The 16114-nt window shown below is 46.2% G+C and overlaps 1 protein-coding gene across 1 annotated transcript in view; it reads left to right on the top strand.

The window, feature by feature from the left end:
• The first annotated feature begins 1078 nt into the window (after positions 1–1078).
• Positions 1079–16114, top strand: part of CFAP100 (cilia and flagella associated protein 100) — a 35882-nt gene continuing 20846 nt past the window's right edge. The window contains exons 1-10 of the mRNA XM_045850283.1: positions 1079–1136; positions 1187–1333; positions 7670–7770; positions 8029–8221; positions 10314–10381; positions 10463–10626; positions 10880–10960; positions 11426–11613; positions 11949–11981; positions 12059–12179. Coding sequence (XP_045706239.1) covers positions 1079–1136; positions 1187–1333; positions 7670–7770; positions 8029–8221; positions 10314–10381; positions 10463–10626; positions 10880–10960; positions 11426–11613; positions 11949–11981; positions 12059–12179 — 1154 coding nt within the window. The remainder of the gene's footprint in view (positions 1137–1186; positions 1334–7669; positions 7771–8028; positions 8222–10313; positions 10382–10462; positions 10627–10879; positions 10961–11425; positions 11614–11948; positions 11982–12058; positions 12180–16114) is intronic.

Genomic DNA, 16114 nt, shown 5'->3' with positions numbered 1-16114 from the left:
GTTCATTCATAAAATACCTCTGAGTAGAGAAACAAAAATCTGCTAGTAAGGGTTTCAGGTAAGGACTTATCATCATAGAAATACATCATATCAATCTTCATCATGTCAATACATCAAAGCTGCATTGTTAGAAAAACTTGCTATGTATGTGCAATTGCTTTTTCAATTAAGAAAAATTAAACTTCATTAAGATTTTTGGTTTGTTTTTGTTTTGGGCCTATTTAAATTACAGTGGTATCTTCTGATTTTTATGATGTGGTTAAATAAAGTTTACTTCCTGGAAATTTAATCAAATAGTCACTAAGAAAGGCAGAAAATAATAAAGATTCAGCAACCTGTACCCCTGAGTTCTTCACAGGCCTCACCATTCCCTGCAGCCTCCTTTCCTTTTACCACTATATATACTGCTTAGTCCTGGAGGCATTTGTTTTCAGCCCCAGGTACTTTCTGCCAGTCCCACAATAATCCTCTCTTCCTGTCTTCCCACACCCTATGACCCATCTGATCAGGGCCTGGCCTTTGGAAGTATACCCCCCAGCTTCCAGATCCTCACTTTTTCTTCATCATCCCAGGTCATCCTCCCTCACACTGGCCCAAGAGGACCAGCTCCCTGAACTTTCCACCAAAGCACACCTCCATGCTCTCCAGCAGTCCCCACCCCATGTGCCCTCTAAGCTGGCTGCCTTCCTGGGCTGGCATATACTGGGATCTCCAAGCAACAAAAGATTCCTGAGTTGGAGTTGGAGAAACATGGGGCCAAATGCCTGCTTCTCCGTGGGTATCAGTTGAAGAGAGAACAAGGAAATGGAAATCTCTGAGTCTGTGGGTCCAACTCTGATGGAAGAACCTGGGAAGTTGGTAGCAAAATGCTGGTAGGACAGGAAGAAGAAGCTTAGGGCCCATGACCTTCTTGTATAATCCTGTGCTGCTCTTCAGGAATAAATTAAAGGATATAAGGGGAAAGAAGGGGAAGGCATAAAAAATCATCTGGGTGCAGGGCATGTGTGCTAGGAAATTTTGTGGCCATTTTCTGCATAATTCTTGCAATTTCCTGGCAAAGTCAGCATGATTATCTCAAATGTGGAAACTAAGGTTCAGAGAAGCCGAGCGACTCGCCAAGTCCACTCAGCAAGCAGGTGAGAGCACTGAGGCTGGAGCCCTATAGTGTGTCTGAGACTCTCCCCAGCTTCATGCTGCCTTCACAGCTATCACAAAGTATGTCGTTTTCTGTGGCCCTCACTTTGTGTCTCTACAGAGAACAGCCTGGAATCCTCAGACAACTGTTCTCCTACAATTACAGAAGAAAAAAAGAAGCAGAGGAAAAAAGGCAAAGGTACCTAAAGAGCAGGGAGCTGAAGTCCCAGGTGGTGGGGACTTTCACTTTCTCTCTCAGTTCCAGATGCCCTAAGGCCTAGTCTCCAGTGTGAAAGGCAGAAAGAAATGCTTCTGTTTTCATTAGAAAATGGGTTACTGAAACCTGAAATAACAGGAACATAAACAAACCAGAATATGTTTCTTCCAATAATGGGAAGTGTGGGAGGCAGCCCATGACTCCATGAGGCTCTACTAATAGCAATTCTACAAAATTATCCAGGTGACCATATCCTAAGTCTTTCTCTTCTACTATCTCTAACTGTAGGGCTTTTTAAATGCAAGGTTACCACATAGTCACAAAATAGCTGCTGCAGCTCCAGCCATCACATCTCATTCCAGACAGGGAGAAGGACCAAAGAGAAGAGCAAAATTGTCCACCTTCCTCAGAAAATATCCTTTCCATAAACTCCACCCAGTGATTTCTGACTACATTTTATTTGTCACAGGGTCACCAATGTCTGCAAGAGAGGCTGAGAAGTGTAGCTTTTCAGCTAGGCATGTGACAGCCACCTGTTAGGAGAAAGAAGGGTAGGCAGCTAGCTGCATGCACCTCATCATCTGATTCCCTGTTCTGTCACTCTATATCCTGGTTTACTGGACTTCCTCCTAGTTTCTGCATTGCCCCCAACCACCCCCAACAGTCCTGGGCTTACAGGGCTGTCTGGTCCTTCTCTGGAGGTGTGCAGGTATGACCATGTTCCCTGTGCCTGTCCTTCACAGGCCAAGCTCCCTCCTCCCAGCCTACCCCACCTCTCATTTCCTCTGTCTTTTGATTAAAATCCAAACCTGCCCAGAAGTAGAGACTAAAGTCCAGTGAACTCACATGAACTGACACACCTAGTACCAGATTGAACAGTAGACAAGCTTTTGCCACATTTGCTTCATCTATCCCTTTTCTCCTTTTTGGTTTTTGCCAAAAGATTTTAAAGTTAATTCCAGAAGTGTCATTTCATCCCTACATATCTCAATGTAATTTTTTAAAAATACGAACATTTTCTTACAAGCCCACAATGAAGTTAACCAGACCATCATCAGATTTACTTAATTATATAGGAAATGTCTTCCTCCAAGATCTGTTTTAATTGAGATTCAAAGGAGATAGAAACATCTCCCATCTCTCTTAATCTAGCACAGCCACATCCTCACATCCTTTCATTTTCTGTGCCTTGAGTTGTTGGAAAAATGGTGTTAATTACCCTGTAGAATGTCCCTGGTTATAAGTCTGCTTCCTGGTGCTGTCATTATAACTATTTCTCTGTTCCCCATACTTCCTCAAATAGGACAATAGATGTTTCATAGGATGAAACAGATCTATGTTACAAGATCTGTTTCAAGATCTATGTTACATTTTGTCCACAACTCCTGCCTAGGTGGCCAATGTGCTTCCTACTACCTTTCATAAGAAGCCCACACATCCAGCTGCCTCAATGCTGCAATGGTATTTCAAATGGTAGCCACCTAACCCTCCCTCACAGATCCTCATCAGGCATTCACCCAATAGTTTCTTCTACTCATAGGTGCTTGTGCTGAACTGATTGTTAAACTAAGGGTGTAGGGTCTCAGTTTTGGATTTGTTTTGTTTCTTCACTGAGACATATCACATATAATGAAAAGAATAAACCTCAAGTACAGTTTTGACAAGTGAATAAATCTTCTTACCCTTCATTCACCATCTAGAACAACTCCATCTGCTCAGAAGTTTTCTTTCCCCAAAAGATGGCCAATCGTCTGCTATCACATAATCATTTTACTCATTCTTGAACTTCACATAAATGAAATCACTTTGTGCTTTTTTGATCTGGCTTCCCTTACTCAACATCACATCTGTGAGACACATGTAACAGAAGTCCCTTCTCTGTTGTTGATGAACATTTGGATTGTTTCTGGTTGTTAGCTATCACAAACAGTGCTATGGATATTCTTGCACATGCTATTTTGGGGACATGAGCACTCATTTCTCCAGGTATTTATAAAGGAGAGGAATTGCCGGTCATATGTTTAACTTCAGTAGATAGAGCTGGACAGTTTTTCAGGGCAATTATACCAATTCACAATTCTACCAATAGGTGTGAATTCCAGTTGCTTCACATCCTCTCCAACACTTGGCACTTAATATTACCTGGTCATTTAGCTATGTATTAGTATCTTATGTTCCCTGGTTACCAAGTAGAGTGACTACCTGTTTATGGGCCATTGATGATTCTGTGTTGTGAAATGCCAGTTTCTGTCTACTGCCCACTTTTCTATTGGGTTGTCTGTCTTCTTATTTTAATGATTTCTAGGAGCTTTTCACATATTCTGAATATGTCATTCACTAGTTTTAGGCCTTGCAAATGCCTTCCCCCACTCTGTAGCTTGCGTTTTCAGTCTCTTGGTGGTGTCTTTTAGTGAACAAGAGTTCCTAACTTTAATGTAGTTCAATTTAACATTTTCTCATGGTTAGTACATTTTGTGTTCTGCTGTTGACCAACCTCCCTACCCCCCAACCCAGGTCATAAAGATTTCCGCTTATTGTATCTTCTGTAAGTTTTATTTTAATTCCACAGTTAAGATTTATAAACCATTGTAATTAATCTAACTGTAAACATTTTGTTTGTAGATTTTTTATTTGCTGCTATAAGTTCTGTCACCTTGAAAGACATGATTTTCCCTTACTTTCCAATCCTATACCTTGTATTGTTTTTTCTAACCTTGCTGGAATGTTGAGTAGAAAGTAGTTCAAAAATAGGCCTCCATGCTTTATTTCTGATCTTGGGGTGGGAAGGGACATTCAATATTTCACCTAGAACTTTCTTATATATACCTATATTTATTTCCTATTGCTGCTGTAACAAATTACCACAAATTCAGTGGCTTAAAACACAAATGTCTTATCTAACGACTTTGGAGGTCAGAAGTCTGAAAGGGATCTTACAGGGTTAGCATCAAGGTGTCCCAGGGCTGCATTTTTACTGAAGGCTCTGAGGGAGAATCCCTTTTCTTGCTTTTTCCAGTTGTCTGCACTCTTTGGCTTGTGACCCCTTCTTCCATCTCCGAAGCCAACAATGTAGGTAGCATCTTCCAATCTCCATGACATCACTCCAACCTCTGTTTCTTTCATCACACCTCTTCCTCTTGATTCTGAACCTGCTGCCTCCATCTGATAATAATCCTTGTGATTATACTGGGCATCCCATCTGGATGATCCTGGATCATCTCCTCATCTCTAGGTCCTTCATCGCATCTGTAAAGTCCCCTTTACCATATAAGGGAATATAGCCATAGGCTTAGGGATTCAGGCACAGAATTCTCTGGGGTCCACTCCCAGAGATTCCCTTTATCAGACTGTGGAAGTCTCCTTTATTCCTAGTTTGCTAAGACTTTTATTCAAAATAAGTTTTTAATTTTATGAAATACTTGTAACTGCATCTATTGAAATGATTATATAATTTTCTCTCTCATTTTGTTATGGGTATACTACACTGATTGGCTTATAAATGTTAAACTAACTTTGCACTTCTGGGATGATTTGCTTCAAATGATTGCCATTCTTGGTTGTGAGCTTATTTTCACAATAATACACTGATTATCTAGTAAACATCCCCTACTCACTTAACTGCAAATGCAAACTCTGTTTTCAGAACCAGTCTCCACAAAGCATATAGCTACATAGCCTTGAGTGAGATTCTAAAGTCTCTGTGCCTCAGTTTCTTCATTAGGGGTAACAATAATTTCTACCTCATAGGTTGTTATGAAAGTTAGGTCATGTAACGTCCTCATCCTGGCCAAGGGTAATGCTCAGTGCTTGTTAACTATCATATGAGTCTCTCTGATGGAGACTGAGAGGTGCTGCCACCCAGTGTGGGGACATAAAGACTCTTAGTTCCCCTGTCACTGTGACCCAGAATCAGTCCTTACCATTCTGAATTTATGGCAAATGCCTCTGCCCTGTGTTGGTGGCCAGGAACGGGCGAGTGGGGGTGGAGAGGGAGAGAAAGAGATTAATTGAGGTGTGGACTGAGGAAGAGAATGGCTGTGGCACTTCTGTTCAGGCCCCTCCCACCCCTTTCTGCTGCCAAGAGCCATTCTACTTCTATGCCCTCCTCCTGGAGCTGTATTGGACTGCACTTCCCCCTGCTTAACCCTATCCTGTCTGCCTTCCCTTCCTCTAAGCTCCCTATCAGTTTCTGCTCCCTGATGTCACCCCTTCTTGTTGTGCAGAGCTGTCCACCATTTCTAAATTTGTTATGTCTTTTCTGGTGGTGAGAGGGACCTCCTGTGTGGGGAGTCAAGTACATGGATCACCATCTCCATCTACTTCCCTAGATGACTCAGGCTGAGAGGGGCCCTTTGGAAGTGTCCTTTGGAGTCTGTCAGAATCAAAGTCAGTATACAAAAGAAAGTCATGAATAGACACGGAACAAGAACCATACTTCAAGCCAAACCTGCACAAGCCCCTATAATGGTCTCCTGTCCCCCAGATCCTCCTCACCCACATCTTGCATGAGCCTTTGTCCCATCTCTGGTCCTCCTATTCAGAGGTCCCTGATGGGCCTCAGGCCAGCACTGCTCCTGTGTCCCTCCCTGTTGTGGGCCATCTCCTGCCACAGTGCAGGCTCTGCTCTCCCCTCACCAGCCAGTTCAAGAACTGCCCGGAGGCCCTTCCTTTCAACTTCCTCCCAGCAGTTGGGCCAAGGAACAGATAACCTTTATTCTTCTCATTCTGAGCCTAATTTTTTTAAACTTGTGTTTTGACAGGGTTTAAGTCTTATAGAAAAGGTGAAAGAATAGTACAAAGATGTTGTAGAATGCCTATGACTTTGGGCTTTTCTGATCCCTCCTCAGGACAGACTGAAAAGGAAGCATCCTGGGCAGGAATGTCTGAGTGGTGTCCTGGGTTCCCTTTGGAGAGAGTGCCAACTTTTCTCTCACCAATGTTCACTTTGGTTGCTTGAGTGACAAGGAGTCTACCAGACTTCTCCACTGCAAAGCTCCTTTTCCCTTGGTAATTAATAAGTATCTTGAGACTATCATAACTTTGAATCCCTTTAACAGTCCCTTCTTTCGGCTTGTGAGACAGACGTCTAGAAGGCTGCCCACAGCCCTTGGCCTCTAGTCTCACTTTGGAAAATTAGCTCCCCAAAACCAGTCAGTACTAGTTGGCAATGTCCTTAGGATATCCGAGTGCTGAATGCATCCTGATGACATTGTGTGTCACTGTAGCTCTTAACTTTTGCTTACAAGGTCCAAAAGGAATTAGTCATTTCAGAGGGAACCGATGATGGTCAAGTGTTTTTTATGGAATATATGGAATTATTTAAAAGGTGTGTTGAAAGGTACTAGAAGAAAATACTCTCAAAAATGTTACCAGCAGATGATTCAAAGCCAATACTTTTTCCTTTTTTCACATTCTTTCACTTTCAAGAATTTTTTGTTTTGTTTCACTCTGTTTCCCAAGAATCTTGTTTCTTTTAGAACAAGGGTAGTGGGAGGAAGCAACCATATTTTTGAGCCCTTTGTTTGGTGCCTTTTGGCTTCAGTCTTCCCTGATACCTGAGCTGTGGGAACCTCACCCCAAGCCCTGAGGTTGGGGGAGTAGCAGAATTGGGGTCCTTGGTAGTCCCTACCTCCCAATTCTTGTACTGCCTCCCCAGGTCTCAGGCACATTGCTGTCACCCACCCCCAAGCCCAGTCCTTCCTTGGGAGGCTGGTGGAGACTCCTGCAAAAACAAGGCATATTCACATTGAGTGCCTCCTCCCCACTTGCAGGCAAGCACCTCAGCTGTGGAGTCAGCAAGCTCTTGCTTCCTTCCTCTACAGAGTAGGGATTCCTGAGACTTTATTTTTTTTAATTGAAGTTATTGGAGTGACATTGGTTCACAAAACATCTCAACAAAATGTCATTTGCACACTGCATCACACACCCATCACCCAAAGCAAAGTATCTTTCCACCCCCTTTTTGCCCAACCCCACCTACCCACATCCCCCACTGAGACTTTAAATGGGAGAAGACAGAGGGCCAAGGATTTAGCAGATATCTGAGACACAGGAGGGGCTGTGTTCACAAGGTGTCTTTGAGAAGTCAGGGACAGACGTCCAACTCCAACTAGGTTAAACCAGACAGGTGAGTTTAGGAAGCTGGAAGGTCCAGGGGTGGATTTTAGGCACAAATGGACCCAAGAGAACATTTGCCATTTGCATGTGCTTTCATTTAAGTTTGCCTTGCTGGGCTAGGAGGGCACCAGGACCCCAGGGGCACAGAACTCAGCTTGGAAGAGCTGGTTTGTCTCTCCAATGAGGTATATCTTTCCACAGAGTCTGAGATTGTTTCCAACAGTTCAGCTAATCCTTTCCACATGTCTGGGGACGTAGATTTCTTCCTGCTCAGAGATCAGGAGAGGAGTAAGTCTCACTCAGTGAGTATCCAGGACCAAGGTCTGCCCCAGCTCACTTTTCCCTTCACAAGCAGCAGTCACATTTCCGAAGAGCACTTTCCTCCTTTCGCACCCCCAAGCCTGCCCAAGCTAAGTGCGCATGACCTCGAGTCCATGCTACCCTGGGACCAGGCAACACAGAGGGGAGGAGACCCAGGCAGGGTGGGACAGGATGGAGGGTGGCCGGGTGGGAGTTGGGTGCAGGCTGGCCTTGAGGGACCCTCCTGACCTGCCCCACAGGAGCGGCAGCAGAAGAAGGTGCTGCGGGTGCATGAGAAGATGACATACTCATCTAAAGTGTCAGCCAAGCACAACAGTTTGCGGCGAGAGCTGCAGCTGGAGGACGAGACAGAGGACCAGGAGGCGCGTGCAGAGGCCGAGCAGCTGCGTGCCTTCCACTACCACACAGCCTGGAAGCTCTCGGTGACCAAAGGTGGGACCTCCTTCCTTACCAACGTGGGATCTGAGCCACCTGAGAGGGCAGTACTTTAAAAGCACTTGGAGAGGCAGGACTTCAGTGTAATGGGAAAGAAGGGTCTTCTTTGTCCAGGGTCAGAACGATCAACTCCAGCTGGAGTGCAAGTCTAAACCCTTTCAATCCCAGCATTGCATGCATTCTGAGTGTGACTATGCACAGTGAATGCAGGCTGTATAAAATATAGGCATCTTGCCCTGGCTGGGTGGTTCAGTTAGTCAGAGCATCCTTCCATACAGCAAAATGTTGTGAGTTCTATTCCCAGTCAGGGCACATACCTGGGTGGCAGGTTAGATCCCAGGTCAGGGCAATATGGGAGGCAGCCAATGGACATTTGTTTCTCACAATCACATCAATGTTTTTCTCTCAGTCTCCTTTTCTGCCTTCCTCTCTCTCTACTACTACTACTACTACTACAAAAAAAAAAGCAATAGAAAACATGTCCTCAGGCAAGGATTTATGTATATGCACTTAATGTAGAGATAAAGAGTCAACATAGAACTAGATTGCCTGGGGCCAGATCTCAGCTAAGCATTTAATGGCTGCACCATCCTGAGCGAGTCAGCTAATGTCTTTGCATGGCAGGGCAGTTTCCTCTCCTGGCTAATAACTGTAGCCACATCATGGTTGTGGGATTCAATGTCACCAGACATTGCATGTAATGAGAAAGAACTGTGTGTGCATATGCTCAGTTATTTTGGTGGCCCAGTAGGAAATCTTAAGTAATAAAAACGCATGTGTTTTCAGATGATATAAAGTATGTCACTAAATAGATAATAAAGTATGTCATTAAACTAGAAAAAAGTAGCTTGGGATCAGAGAGTCCTGGAACCCCCAGTGACTACAAGTATACTGGATGTGAGTATCAATGTAAGGAAACTCCCAGCCTCCACCCTGACACCCATAGCTTGTTCTTTGAGGTAGGAAGCCCTAACCTTGCTTTGACAATTGTGTGCCAAGTTCTGCATGGGGGAAGCAGTAGAGCATGTGTTTCCTTTCTGTCTCTACCCTCCATTCCTAAGACCTAGGAGAGGCAGATGGCACCTTAATAAGGAAGGTTGGACCCAGTGGGTTTAGACACAAAGATTCATCAGTGGTCCAGTTTTGGCCTCCAGGGGAAAGCTGGGTTTCCTTAAGGGCAAAGACTTCCCCAGGGTAGACCAGGGAGACCGTGACCTAGTGGGCTCACTGCCAGGCATCTAGACTTAAAATAGGACTGCTGCACTACACTAGCTTCTTCTGGAAAGGAGAAGATTTGAGGCAAGACAACCACATGGTCCCGCAGTCTTTCCCATAGTCCCTGGGGTCTCCAAAGTTGGGGAGTATCTAGGTCTTCCTTTCCAGAATGGCCAAGGAAAGAGGTTCCCACAGCCCTTGGACGCATTGTACTGCCTCTCTGCTTATACTCTGAAAGGTCATCCAGATGCTCACCTTAACGTCCTCCCACCTGTCTTAAACCTTGGCTGTGTAGACTTAGCTGCTGCCCAAATTGGGCCCTGGGGACTTAGGGTACCCCAAGTAGAGCTCATACTGCTCCACCTGGGCAATAGGACTTTTTAAAAAAAAAGATTTTATTTATTTATTTTCAGAGAGGGAAGGGAGGGAGATAGAGAGAAACATCAATGTGCGGTGCTGGGGGTCAGCCTGCAACTCAGGCATGTACACTGACTGGGAATCGAACCTGCTACACTGGTTCGCAGCCCGCGCTCAATCCACTGAGCTATGCCAGCCAGGGCTAATAGGGCTTTTTTAATGAAGTCCAGCTGGGTAAGACTTCTAGGGCAAGGGTATCCAGAGTCTCATTCCAGGTGAGAGGAGTCCAAGAGAGGCTCTCCCACCTGGACCCATCTCCAGGCATGGAGATATGTCAACAAAGACTTCTCTCCTTTTGCTGGAGAAAGGGCTTGCTCTCCCATGGTCCCTGTAATAACCTGGACCTTGCAGCTGACTGGCTCCCCTCTTTAGGCTACATACCATCTACAGCTGAGAACCTGGGTCTGTCTCCCATTGCCCACCCCACCCTCTAGATGCCTCCCTTCTCTCATTGCAGAAAAGAAAGGGGAATCTGGTAACATAAACAAGTACATCAACCAGAAACGGCAAATGTTCCTCATCCAGGTAGGCCCATCTGTTCACGTGAAGGGGACCCTGGTGGGCTGTCCCAGTGAGGAGCATGATTCTTGCTCTGGTGGCCCTCAGTATGCCCTAGATATGAAGCGGAGTGAGATCCAGCGGCTGGAGATGCTGGCAACTAAGGAGGAGGCAGAGCTGGAGCGGGCTGAGAAGTCCCTGGAGAAGGATTCAGCCTTGTTCGATGAGTTCCTCAGGGAGAATGACCACAGCTCAGTGCAGGCCTTGAGAGCGTGAGCCTGTGGCCAGAGGAGCTGGCTGGCCATGCACCATCCCCCCAGGGTCCCCTGGGCTTGTGCACACCAACCTAACCTAGCTGGGACCCAGCCCCAGCTCCCGTTTCCACCCCTACCCCTGCCCCCACCTCAATCCTGACCCCAACCCAGCCCCTGGGTAGTCCCCCCACTTTCAGCTCTGCCTGAGGGCAGTGTGGATGCCTCTCTTTAAAGTCTGAGATTGTCTCTCTGCCCCCATCTCAACCTCCAGAGCAGAGAAGGAGACCAAAGTGAAAATGGAGAAGATCACTGAAATCCGAGATTTGACCACTCAGATCATGAACATCAAAAGGTGAGGTCAGAGGCAAACTGGGCCTGGGTTGGCCTGCCTACATTTTCCTCTACCACTTCTCCCGTAGCCAAAGAGATCCCCCACAACACAAACCTCATCATTTTAACACTGAACCCTAAACATGTCAGGACTCTGAAGCCCTGTAGGCTGTTGTCCATCTTACAGATGAGGTGACAGGCCAGGAGAGGTTCAGTGACTTTCCCAAGGCCACACCACCAAGACACAGGGCTCACATGCCTCCGAGAACCCCAGGCTCCCACCCTGAGAGGGGCAGAGAGAGTCCCTGAGGACTGTCACTCTGTTGGAAGCATAACCCACATTGGTCCCAGCAGGGTGGGCACTCTCCTTGGCACCAGTGTGCCTGTGGCTGCCTTTCTTGGCCAGAGTGCACTGGGTCCCCTCGGGGCAGGGGATTGGGGGATCCCAGGTAGAGTCTGACCTCACCTGTCCCTTCCCCCGGTTTAGCGAAATCTCCAAATTTGAAGACACTCTGCAACATTACAAGGTCTACAAGGATTTCCTGTATAAACTGTCACCCAAGGAGTGGTTGGAAGAACAAGAGAAGAAGCACTTGGCTCTCAAACAGGCTGAGGAGTTCGAGGTTGCCGAGGCCCCCAAAGAGAACACTCTATTCTTCACACAAGGGGACAAAGGTAGCAGAAGAGACTACAGGTCCCTGGGTCCACCTACACCCTGTGTCCAGCCAGCAGAGGTCTTGGAGGTGTACAGGCCATGGACTTGGCCCCTTCCATACCTTACAGACCTCCAGTTAGGGCAGCAACCTCCTCTTAGCCACTGGTGGCTCAACCTAAGCACCTACTTGGGGAAGTGGGACTGAATCTCAACTCAAACCCCAGGGACTTTCCTCCTATGCACCTCTTTTCTTCTGCCACTGAGGGACCCTGGGGAACCTTGTGCCCCCAAGCAGTGTTGCTGCTGGCCTGATTCTAGCCAAGGCCATCTGGGACCCCTCCCTTGCTTCCTGTAGGACCAGGGATCAAGGGCAAGACAGGCTCCAGAGGTATGTGGCTGCCCCAGGCTGGAGGGCCCCCACCCTGGGTTGGGAGCCCATAGAAACTATTCCTCTGATTCCTCCAGAGGGGCAAGGCCCAAGGAAGCCCTGGAAACTGCTGCAGGTGGCACAGGCAGGGCAGATCCTGACCAGCGCCATGAGCCTCCAGCAGGACAGTCAGCCCAGTGTTGGGCTGGACCCCAAAGGGTGAGTGGACTTGGGAGAGCTGCAAAGGTGGCTGGGGCCTGGGGTGGGATACTCCCCAATGGTTCCGGGCCAGGAGTACCCAGGATGGGCCCAGACTCCCTGAGGGGAAGAGTGTGAGGAGGGGCTGTTCCCATACTAGAAGGTATATGAGTACAGTCTGACTTCAGTTGGAAAATCAAGAGGTTTCTCAAGAAAGGTTTATTTCTGCTTGATTCAGTAAACTTAAGCCTGGGGTGGCCCACTCAGGTGCTAGTAGACTAGTCAGGTGTGAACAGATGAAGGCAGCCAGGTGGACAGATAGGATGGCACATACTTCCTGCCAGCACTCTGTCACCAGGGAGTACTGGCCCAGGAGCCAGAGCTCCAGAGCTGGTCAAGAGAAGCCAGAAGTCTAGACATTATAAAATCACCCAGATTTAAGTATGATGGTTACTTATAAATTTTCCAAAAAACACAATGAGGGAAAACAGAAACCCCAAACAGATCCATGGTCCAGTGCTAATCTGTTCCTCCACTCCTTTACCTCCAAGGCCAGAGCTGTCCTCCACCCACCCCACCTGGTTCATAGGATGGGCATATGTTTAGTTGCTGGAGTACCCAGTCACTGCTCTCTCAATGAAACATTCACAAACGTTACAACTCTACAGACGGTGTAAAAGCTGAGAGAGGTCCCTGTGTACCTCCTTCTAGGCTATTGGCCCAGGAAGCCACAAGCAGTGCTGCAATGAATTTTATTATTTCCTGCATGTCTTTTCAGCCATTTTCAAGCAAATAGTACACTGAACCATATGTAGGTCAAAAGAGTACTGGTATGTCCTTATGACTCAACCTAAACACAAGCAAAGGAGATTGTCTTATGCCCACCCTTCCTTTGAAAAGGGAGCTGACCTACACATATCACTATTTCTCCATTAGCAATATTGCCAGGGTGGATCCAAAGGCAGTCCTTTTTAGCCAGGGTTCAAGCTTCCCTGGTGGCTTGTCTTGCTCCTGACATCTTGATGCTGGCTGGAATAAAATTCACAAGATGAATTTTGGGGTCGGGCACTGACTACAGCATCAAATGGCTAACTGGCATTTGCCTTCCCAGTGCCAGGGCCACTGCCAGGATGCTCCCCTCTCCAATGGACTCTGGACCACCTTGGGCCAGAGTGATGAGGGCCTGGAGAACCATGTGGTGAGCCAGGACAGGTGGCTGGCAGGTTTAGCTCCAGGGAAAAGAAAGAGAGAGAATTTAATTGGTTGATGTGATTGAGGGGTTGGCAAGTCAACATTCTGCAGGCAGGCCAGCAGGGTGCAAACCTAAGGAAGCAGAGCTGCTGCTATCACTTGAGTCCAAAGGCAACGGTCTGACAGAATCCTCTCTTTTTTGGAGAAGGTCAGTCTTCCTCTATTGAAGCCTTCAACTGACTGGGTGAGGCTCACCTATATCATAGAGGGTTAGCTGCTTTACTCAATCTACTGATTTAACGATGGAGGGCAGGATGACAGCTGGGGATGGGGGAGATGAGGAGATGGAGGGATTGAGCAAAAAGCAAAAAGGACTCATGGACATGGACAACAGTAGTGATTGCTGGAGGGAGTAGGGTGTAAGGGAACTAAAGGGTAATGGAAAAAATAAAAATTAAATTAAAAAACATACACAAAAACATACAAAACATTATTTTTGCTAATATTGATATAAAAAATACAGAAATGGAACTTCTGGCCAAGATGGAGGCATAGGTAGACACACTGCCTCCTCGCACAACCAAAATAAGGCCAACAAAAATTTAGAAACAAAGAAACAACTAGTACTGACAGAAAACTGAACTGTATGGAAGTCCGACAACCAAACGGCAGAAGTGACTGAAAGCCAGCAGAGAGCAGAGCAAGCGCCATTGTTCCCTCTTGGAGCCCCCCACCCCCAACATACTGCATCACAACTCAGCAACTGGGTTGTCCCACCCTGGTGAACACCTAAGGCTCTGTCCCTCATATGTAACAGGCATGTCAAGACAAAAAAAAATGGCCCAAATGAAAGATTAAAGCTCCAGAAAAAATACAATTAAGTGATAAAGAGATAGCCAACCTATCAGATGCACAGTTCAAAGCACTAGTGATCAGGATGCTCACAGAACTGGTGGAATTTGGTCGCAAATTAGATGAAAAAATGAAGGCTACAATAAGTGAAATAAAGGAAAATGTACAGGGAATCAATAGTGATGGGAAGGAAACAGGGACCCAAATCAAGGGAGTGGACCAGAAGGAAGAAAGAAACAATCAAACAGAAAAGAATGAAGAAACAAGAATTCAAAAAAGTGAGGAGAGGCTTAGGAATCTCCAGGACATCTTTAAACGTTCCAAATCCAAATTATAGGGGTACCAGAAGGAGAAGAGGAAGAGCAACAAGTGGAAAAGTTATTTGAATAATAAAGGAGAACTTCCCCAATCTGGCAAAGGAAATAGACTTCCAGGAAGTCCAGGAAGTTCAGAGAGTCCCAAAGAAGTTGGACCCTAGGAGGAACACACCAAGGCACATCATAATTACATTAGCCAAGATTGAAGATAAGGACAGAATCTTAAAAGCAGCAAGACAAAAGGAGACAGTTACTTACAAAGGAGTGCCCATAAGACTGTCATCTGATTTCTCAAAAGAGACCTTACAGGCAAGAAGGGGCTGGAAAGAAGTATTCCAAGTCATGAAAGGCAAGGACCTACATCCAAGATTGCTCTATCCAGCAAAGTTTTCATTTAGAATGGAAGGGCAGATCAACTGCTTCTCAGATAAGGTCAAGTTAAAGGAGTTCATCATCACCAAGCCCCTATTATATGAAATGTTTAAAGGGACTTATCCTAGAAAAAGAAGATGAAAAACATGTATAGTAAAATGACAGCAAACTCACAATTATTAACAACCACACATAAAACTAAAACAAACTAAGCAAACCACCAGAACAGGAACAGGAACAGAACCACAGAAATGGAAGGCACATGGAGGGTTATCAACAGGGGAGTGGAAGGAGGAGAGAGGGGGAAATGGTACAGAGAATAAGTAGCATAGATGGTAGGTAGAAAATAGACAGGGGGAGGGTAAGAATAATATGGGAAATGTAGAAGCTAAAGAAGTTATGACACATGGACATGAACTAAAGGGAGGGAATGTGGGTGGGAGGGGGTGTGCAGGGTGGAGGGGAATGAAGGGGAGAAATGGGACAACTGTAATAGCATAATCAATAAACTATACTTTAAAAAATACAGAAATGTATTGATTTAGACAATTTAAAGGTTACAAAAAATTATTAATCTTATCTTAAAAAACACCTCCACAGACACATCTAGAATAATGTTTGTCCTAGCCAAGTTGACATATAAAATCACAGGGGCTCAAAGCTGGATCTGCTAATCATGTAGAATTATGCCAGTGTCTGACAGCTTCATCAGTCATCCAGGAGGCTCTAGCTGAAGGCCTGGCTTCCTGGGTAAGGTCCAGCTCCAGTGACTCTTGTCTTGTATGTAGTTCCTCCAGCTCCCAGGTTCCACCTCTGGCACTGCCAAGCACCTCAGACACCTCATGGATACCTTCCCACTGTCCTGTCCATCAATGACCAGTGACCACAGGACAGATCTCCTCCTGCCCTACCCCCAACCTCCTCCCTCCCCAGCCAGTCCCTGCCTATCCTCACACTTCCCCATCCTTCACCACCCCTCCCCCAGGTGCCATATTCCTCCAGCTCAGCCACTCCAAACTCTAGTACCTTCTGGAGGGCCACCCATATGGCAGGTGAGGAAACTGAGGCACAGAGCAGCCAGATAGAGTTGGAACCCTGGGCTCCATAGTCCAACCTTGGGTCCAGGGCCTGCAGAGGCCAGGAAGTTTCTGTGAAGCAGTGATATGATCATATTTAGGTCTGTTTTACTTTTTTTTCTTTTATATTGAAGTGCTATTGACATCA

This window comes from Phyllostomus hastatus, unplaced genomic scaffold (assembly GCF_019186645.2).
Source record: "Phyllostomus hastatus isolate PE091 unplaced genomic scaffold, TTU_PhHast_1.1 phas_contig_80, whole genome shotgun sequence".
Lineage (NCBI taxonomy): Eukaryota > Metazoa > Chordata > Mammalia > Chiroptera > Phyllostomidae > Phyllostomus > Phyllostomus hastatus.
This window is presented reverse-complemented; position numbering and strand designations above follow the sequence as displayed.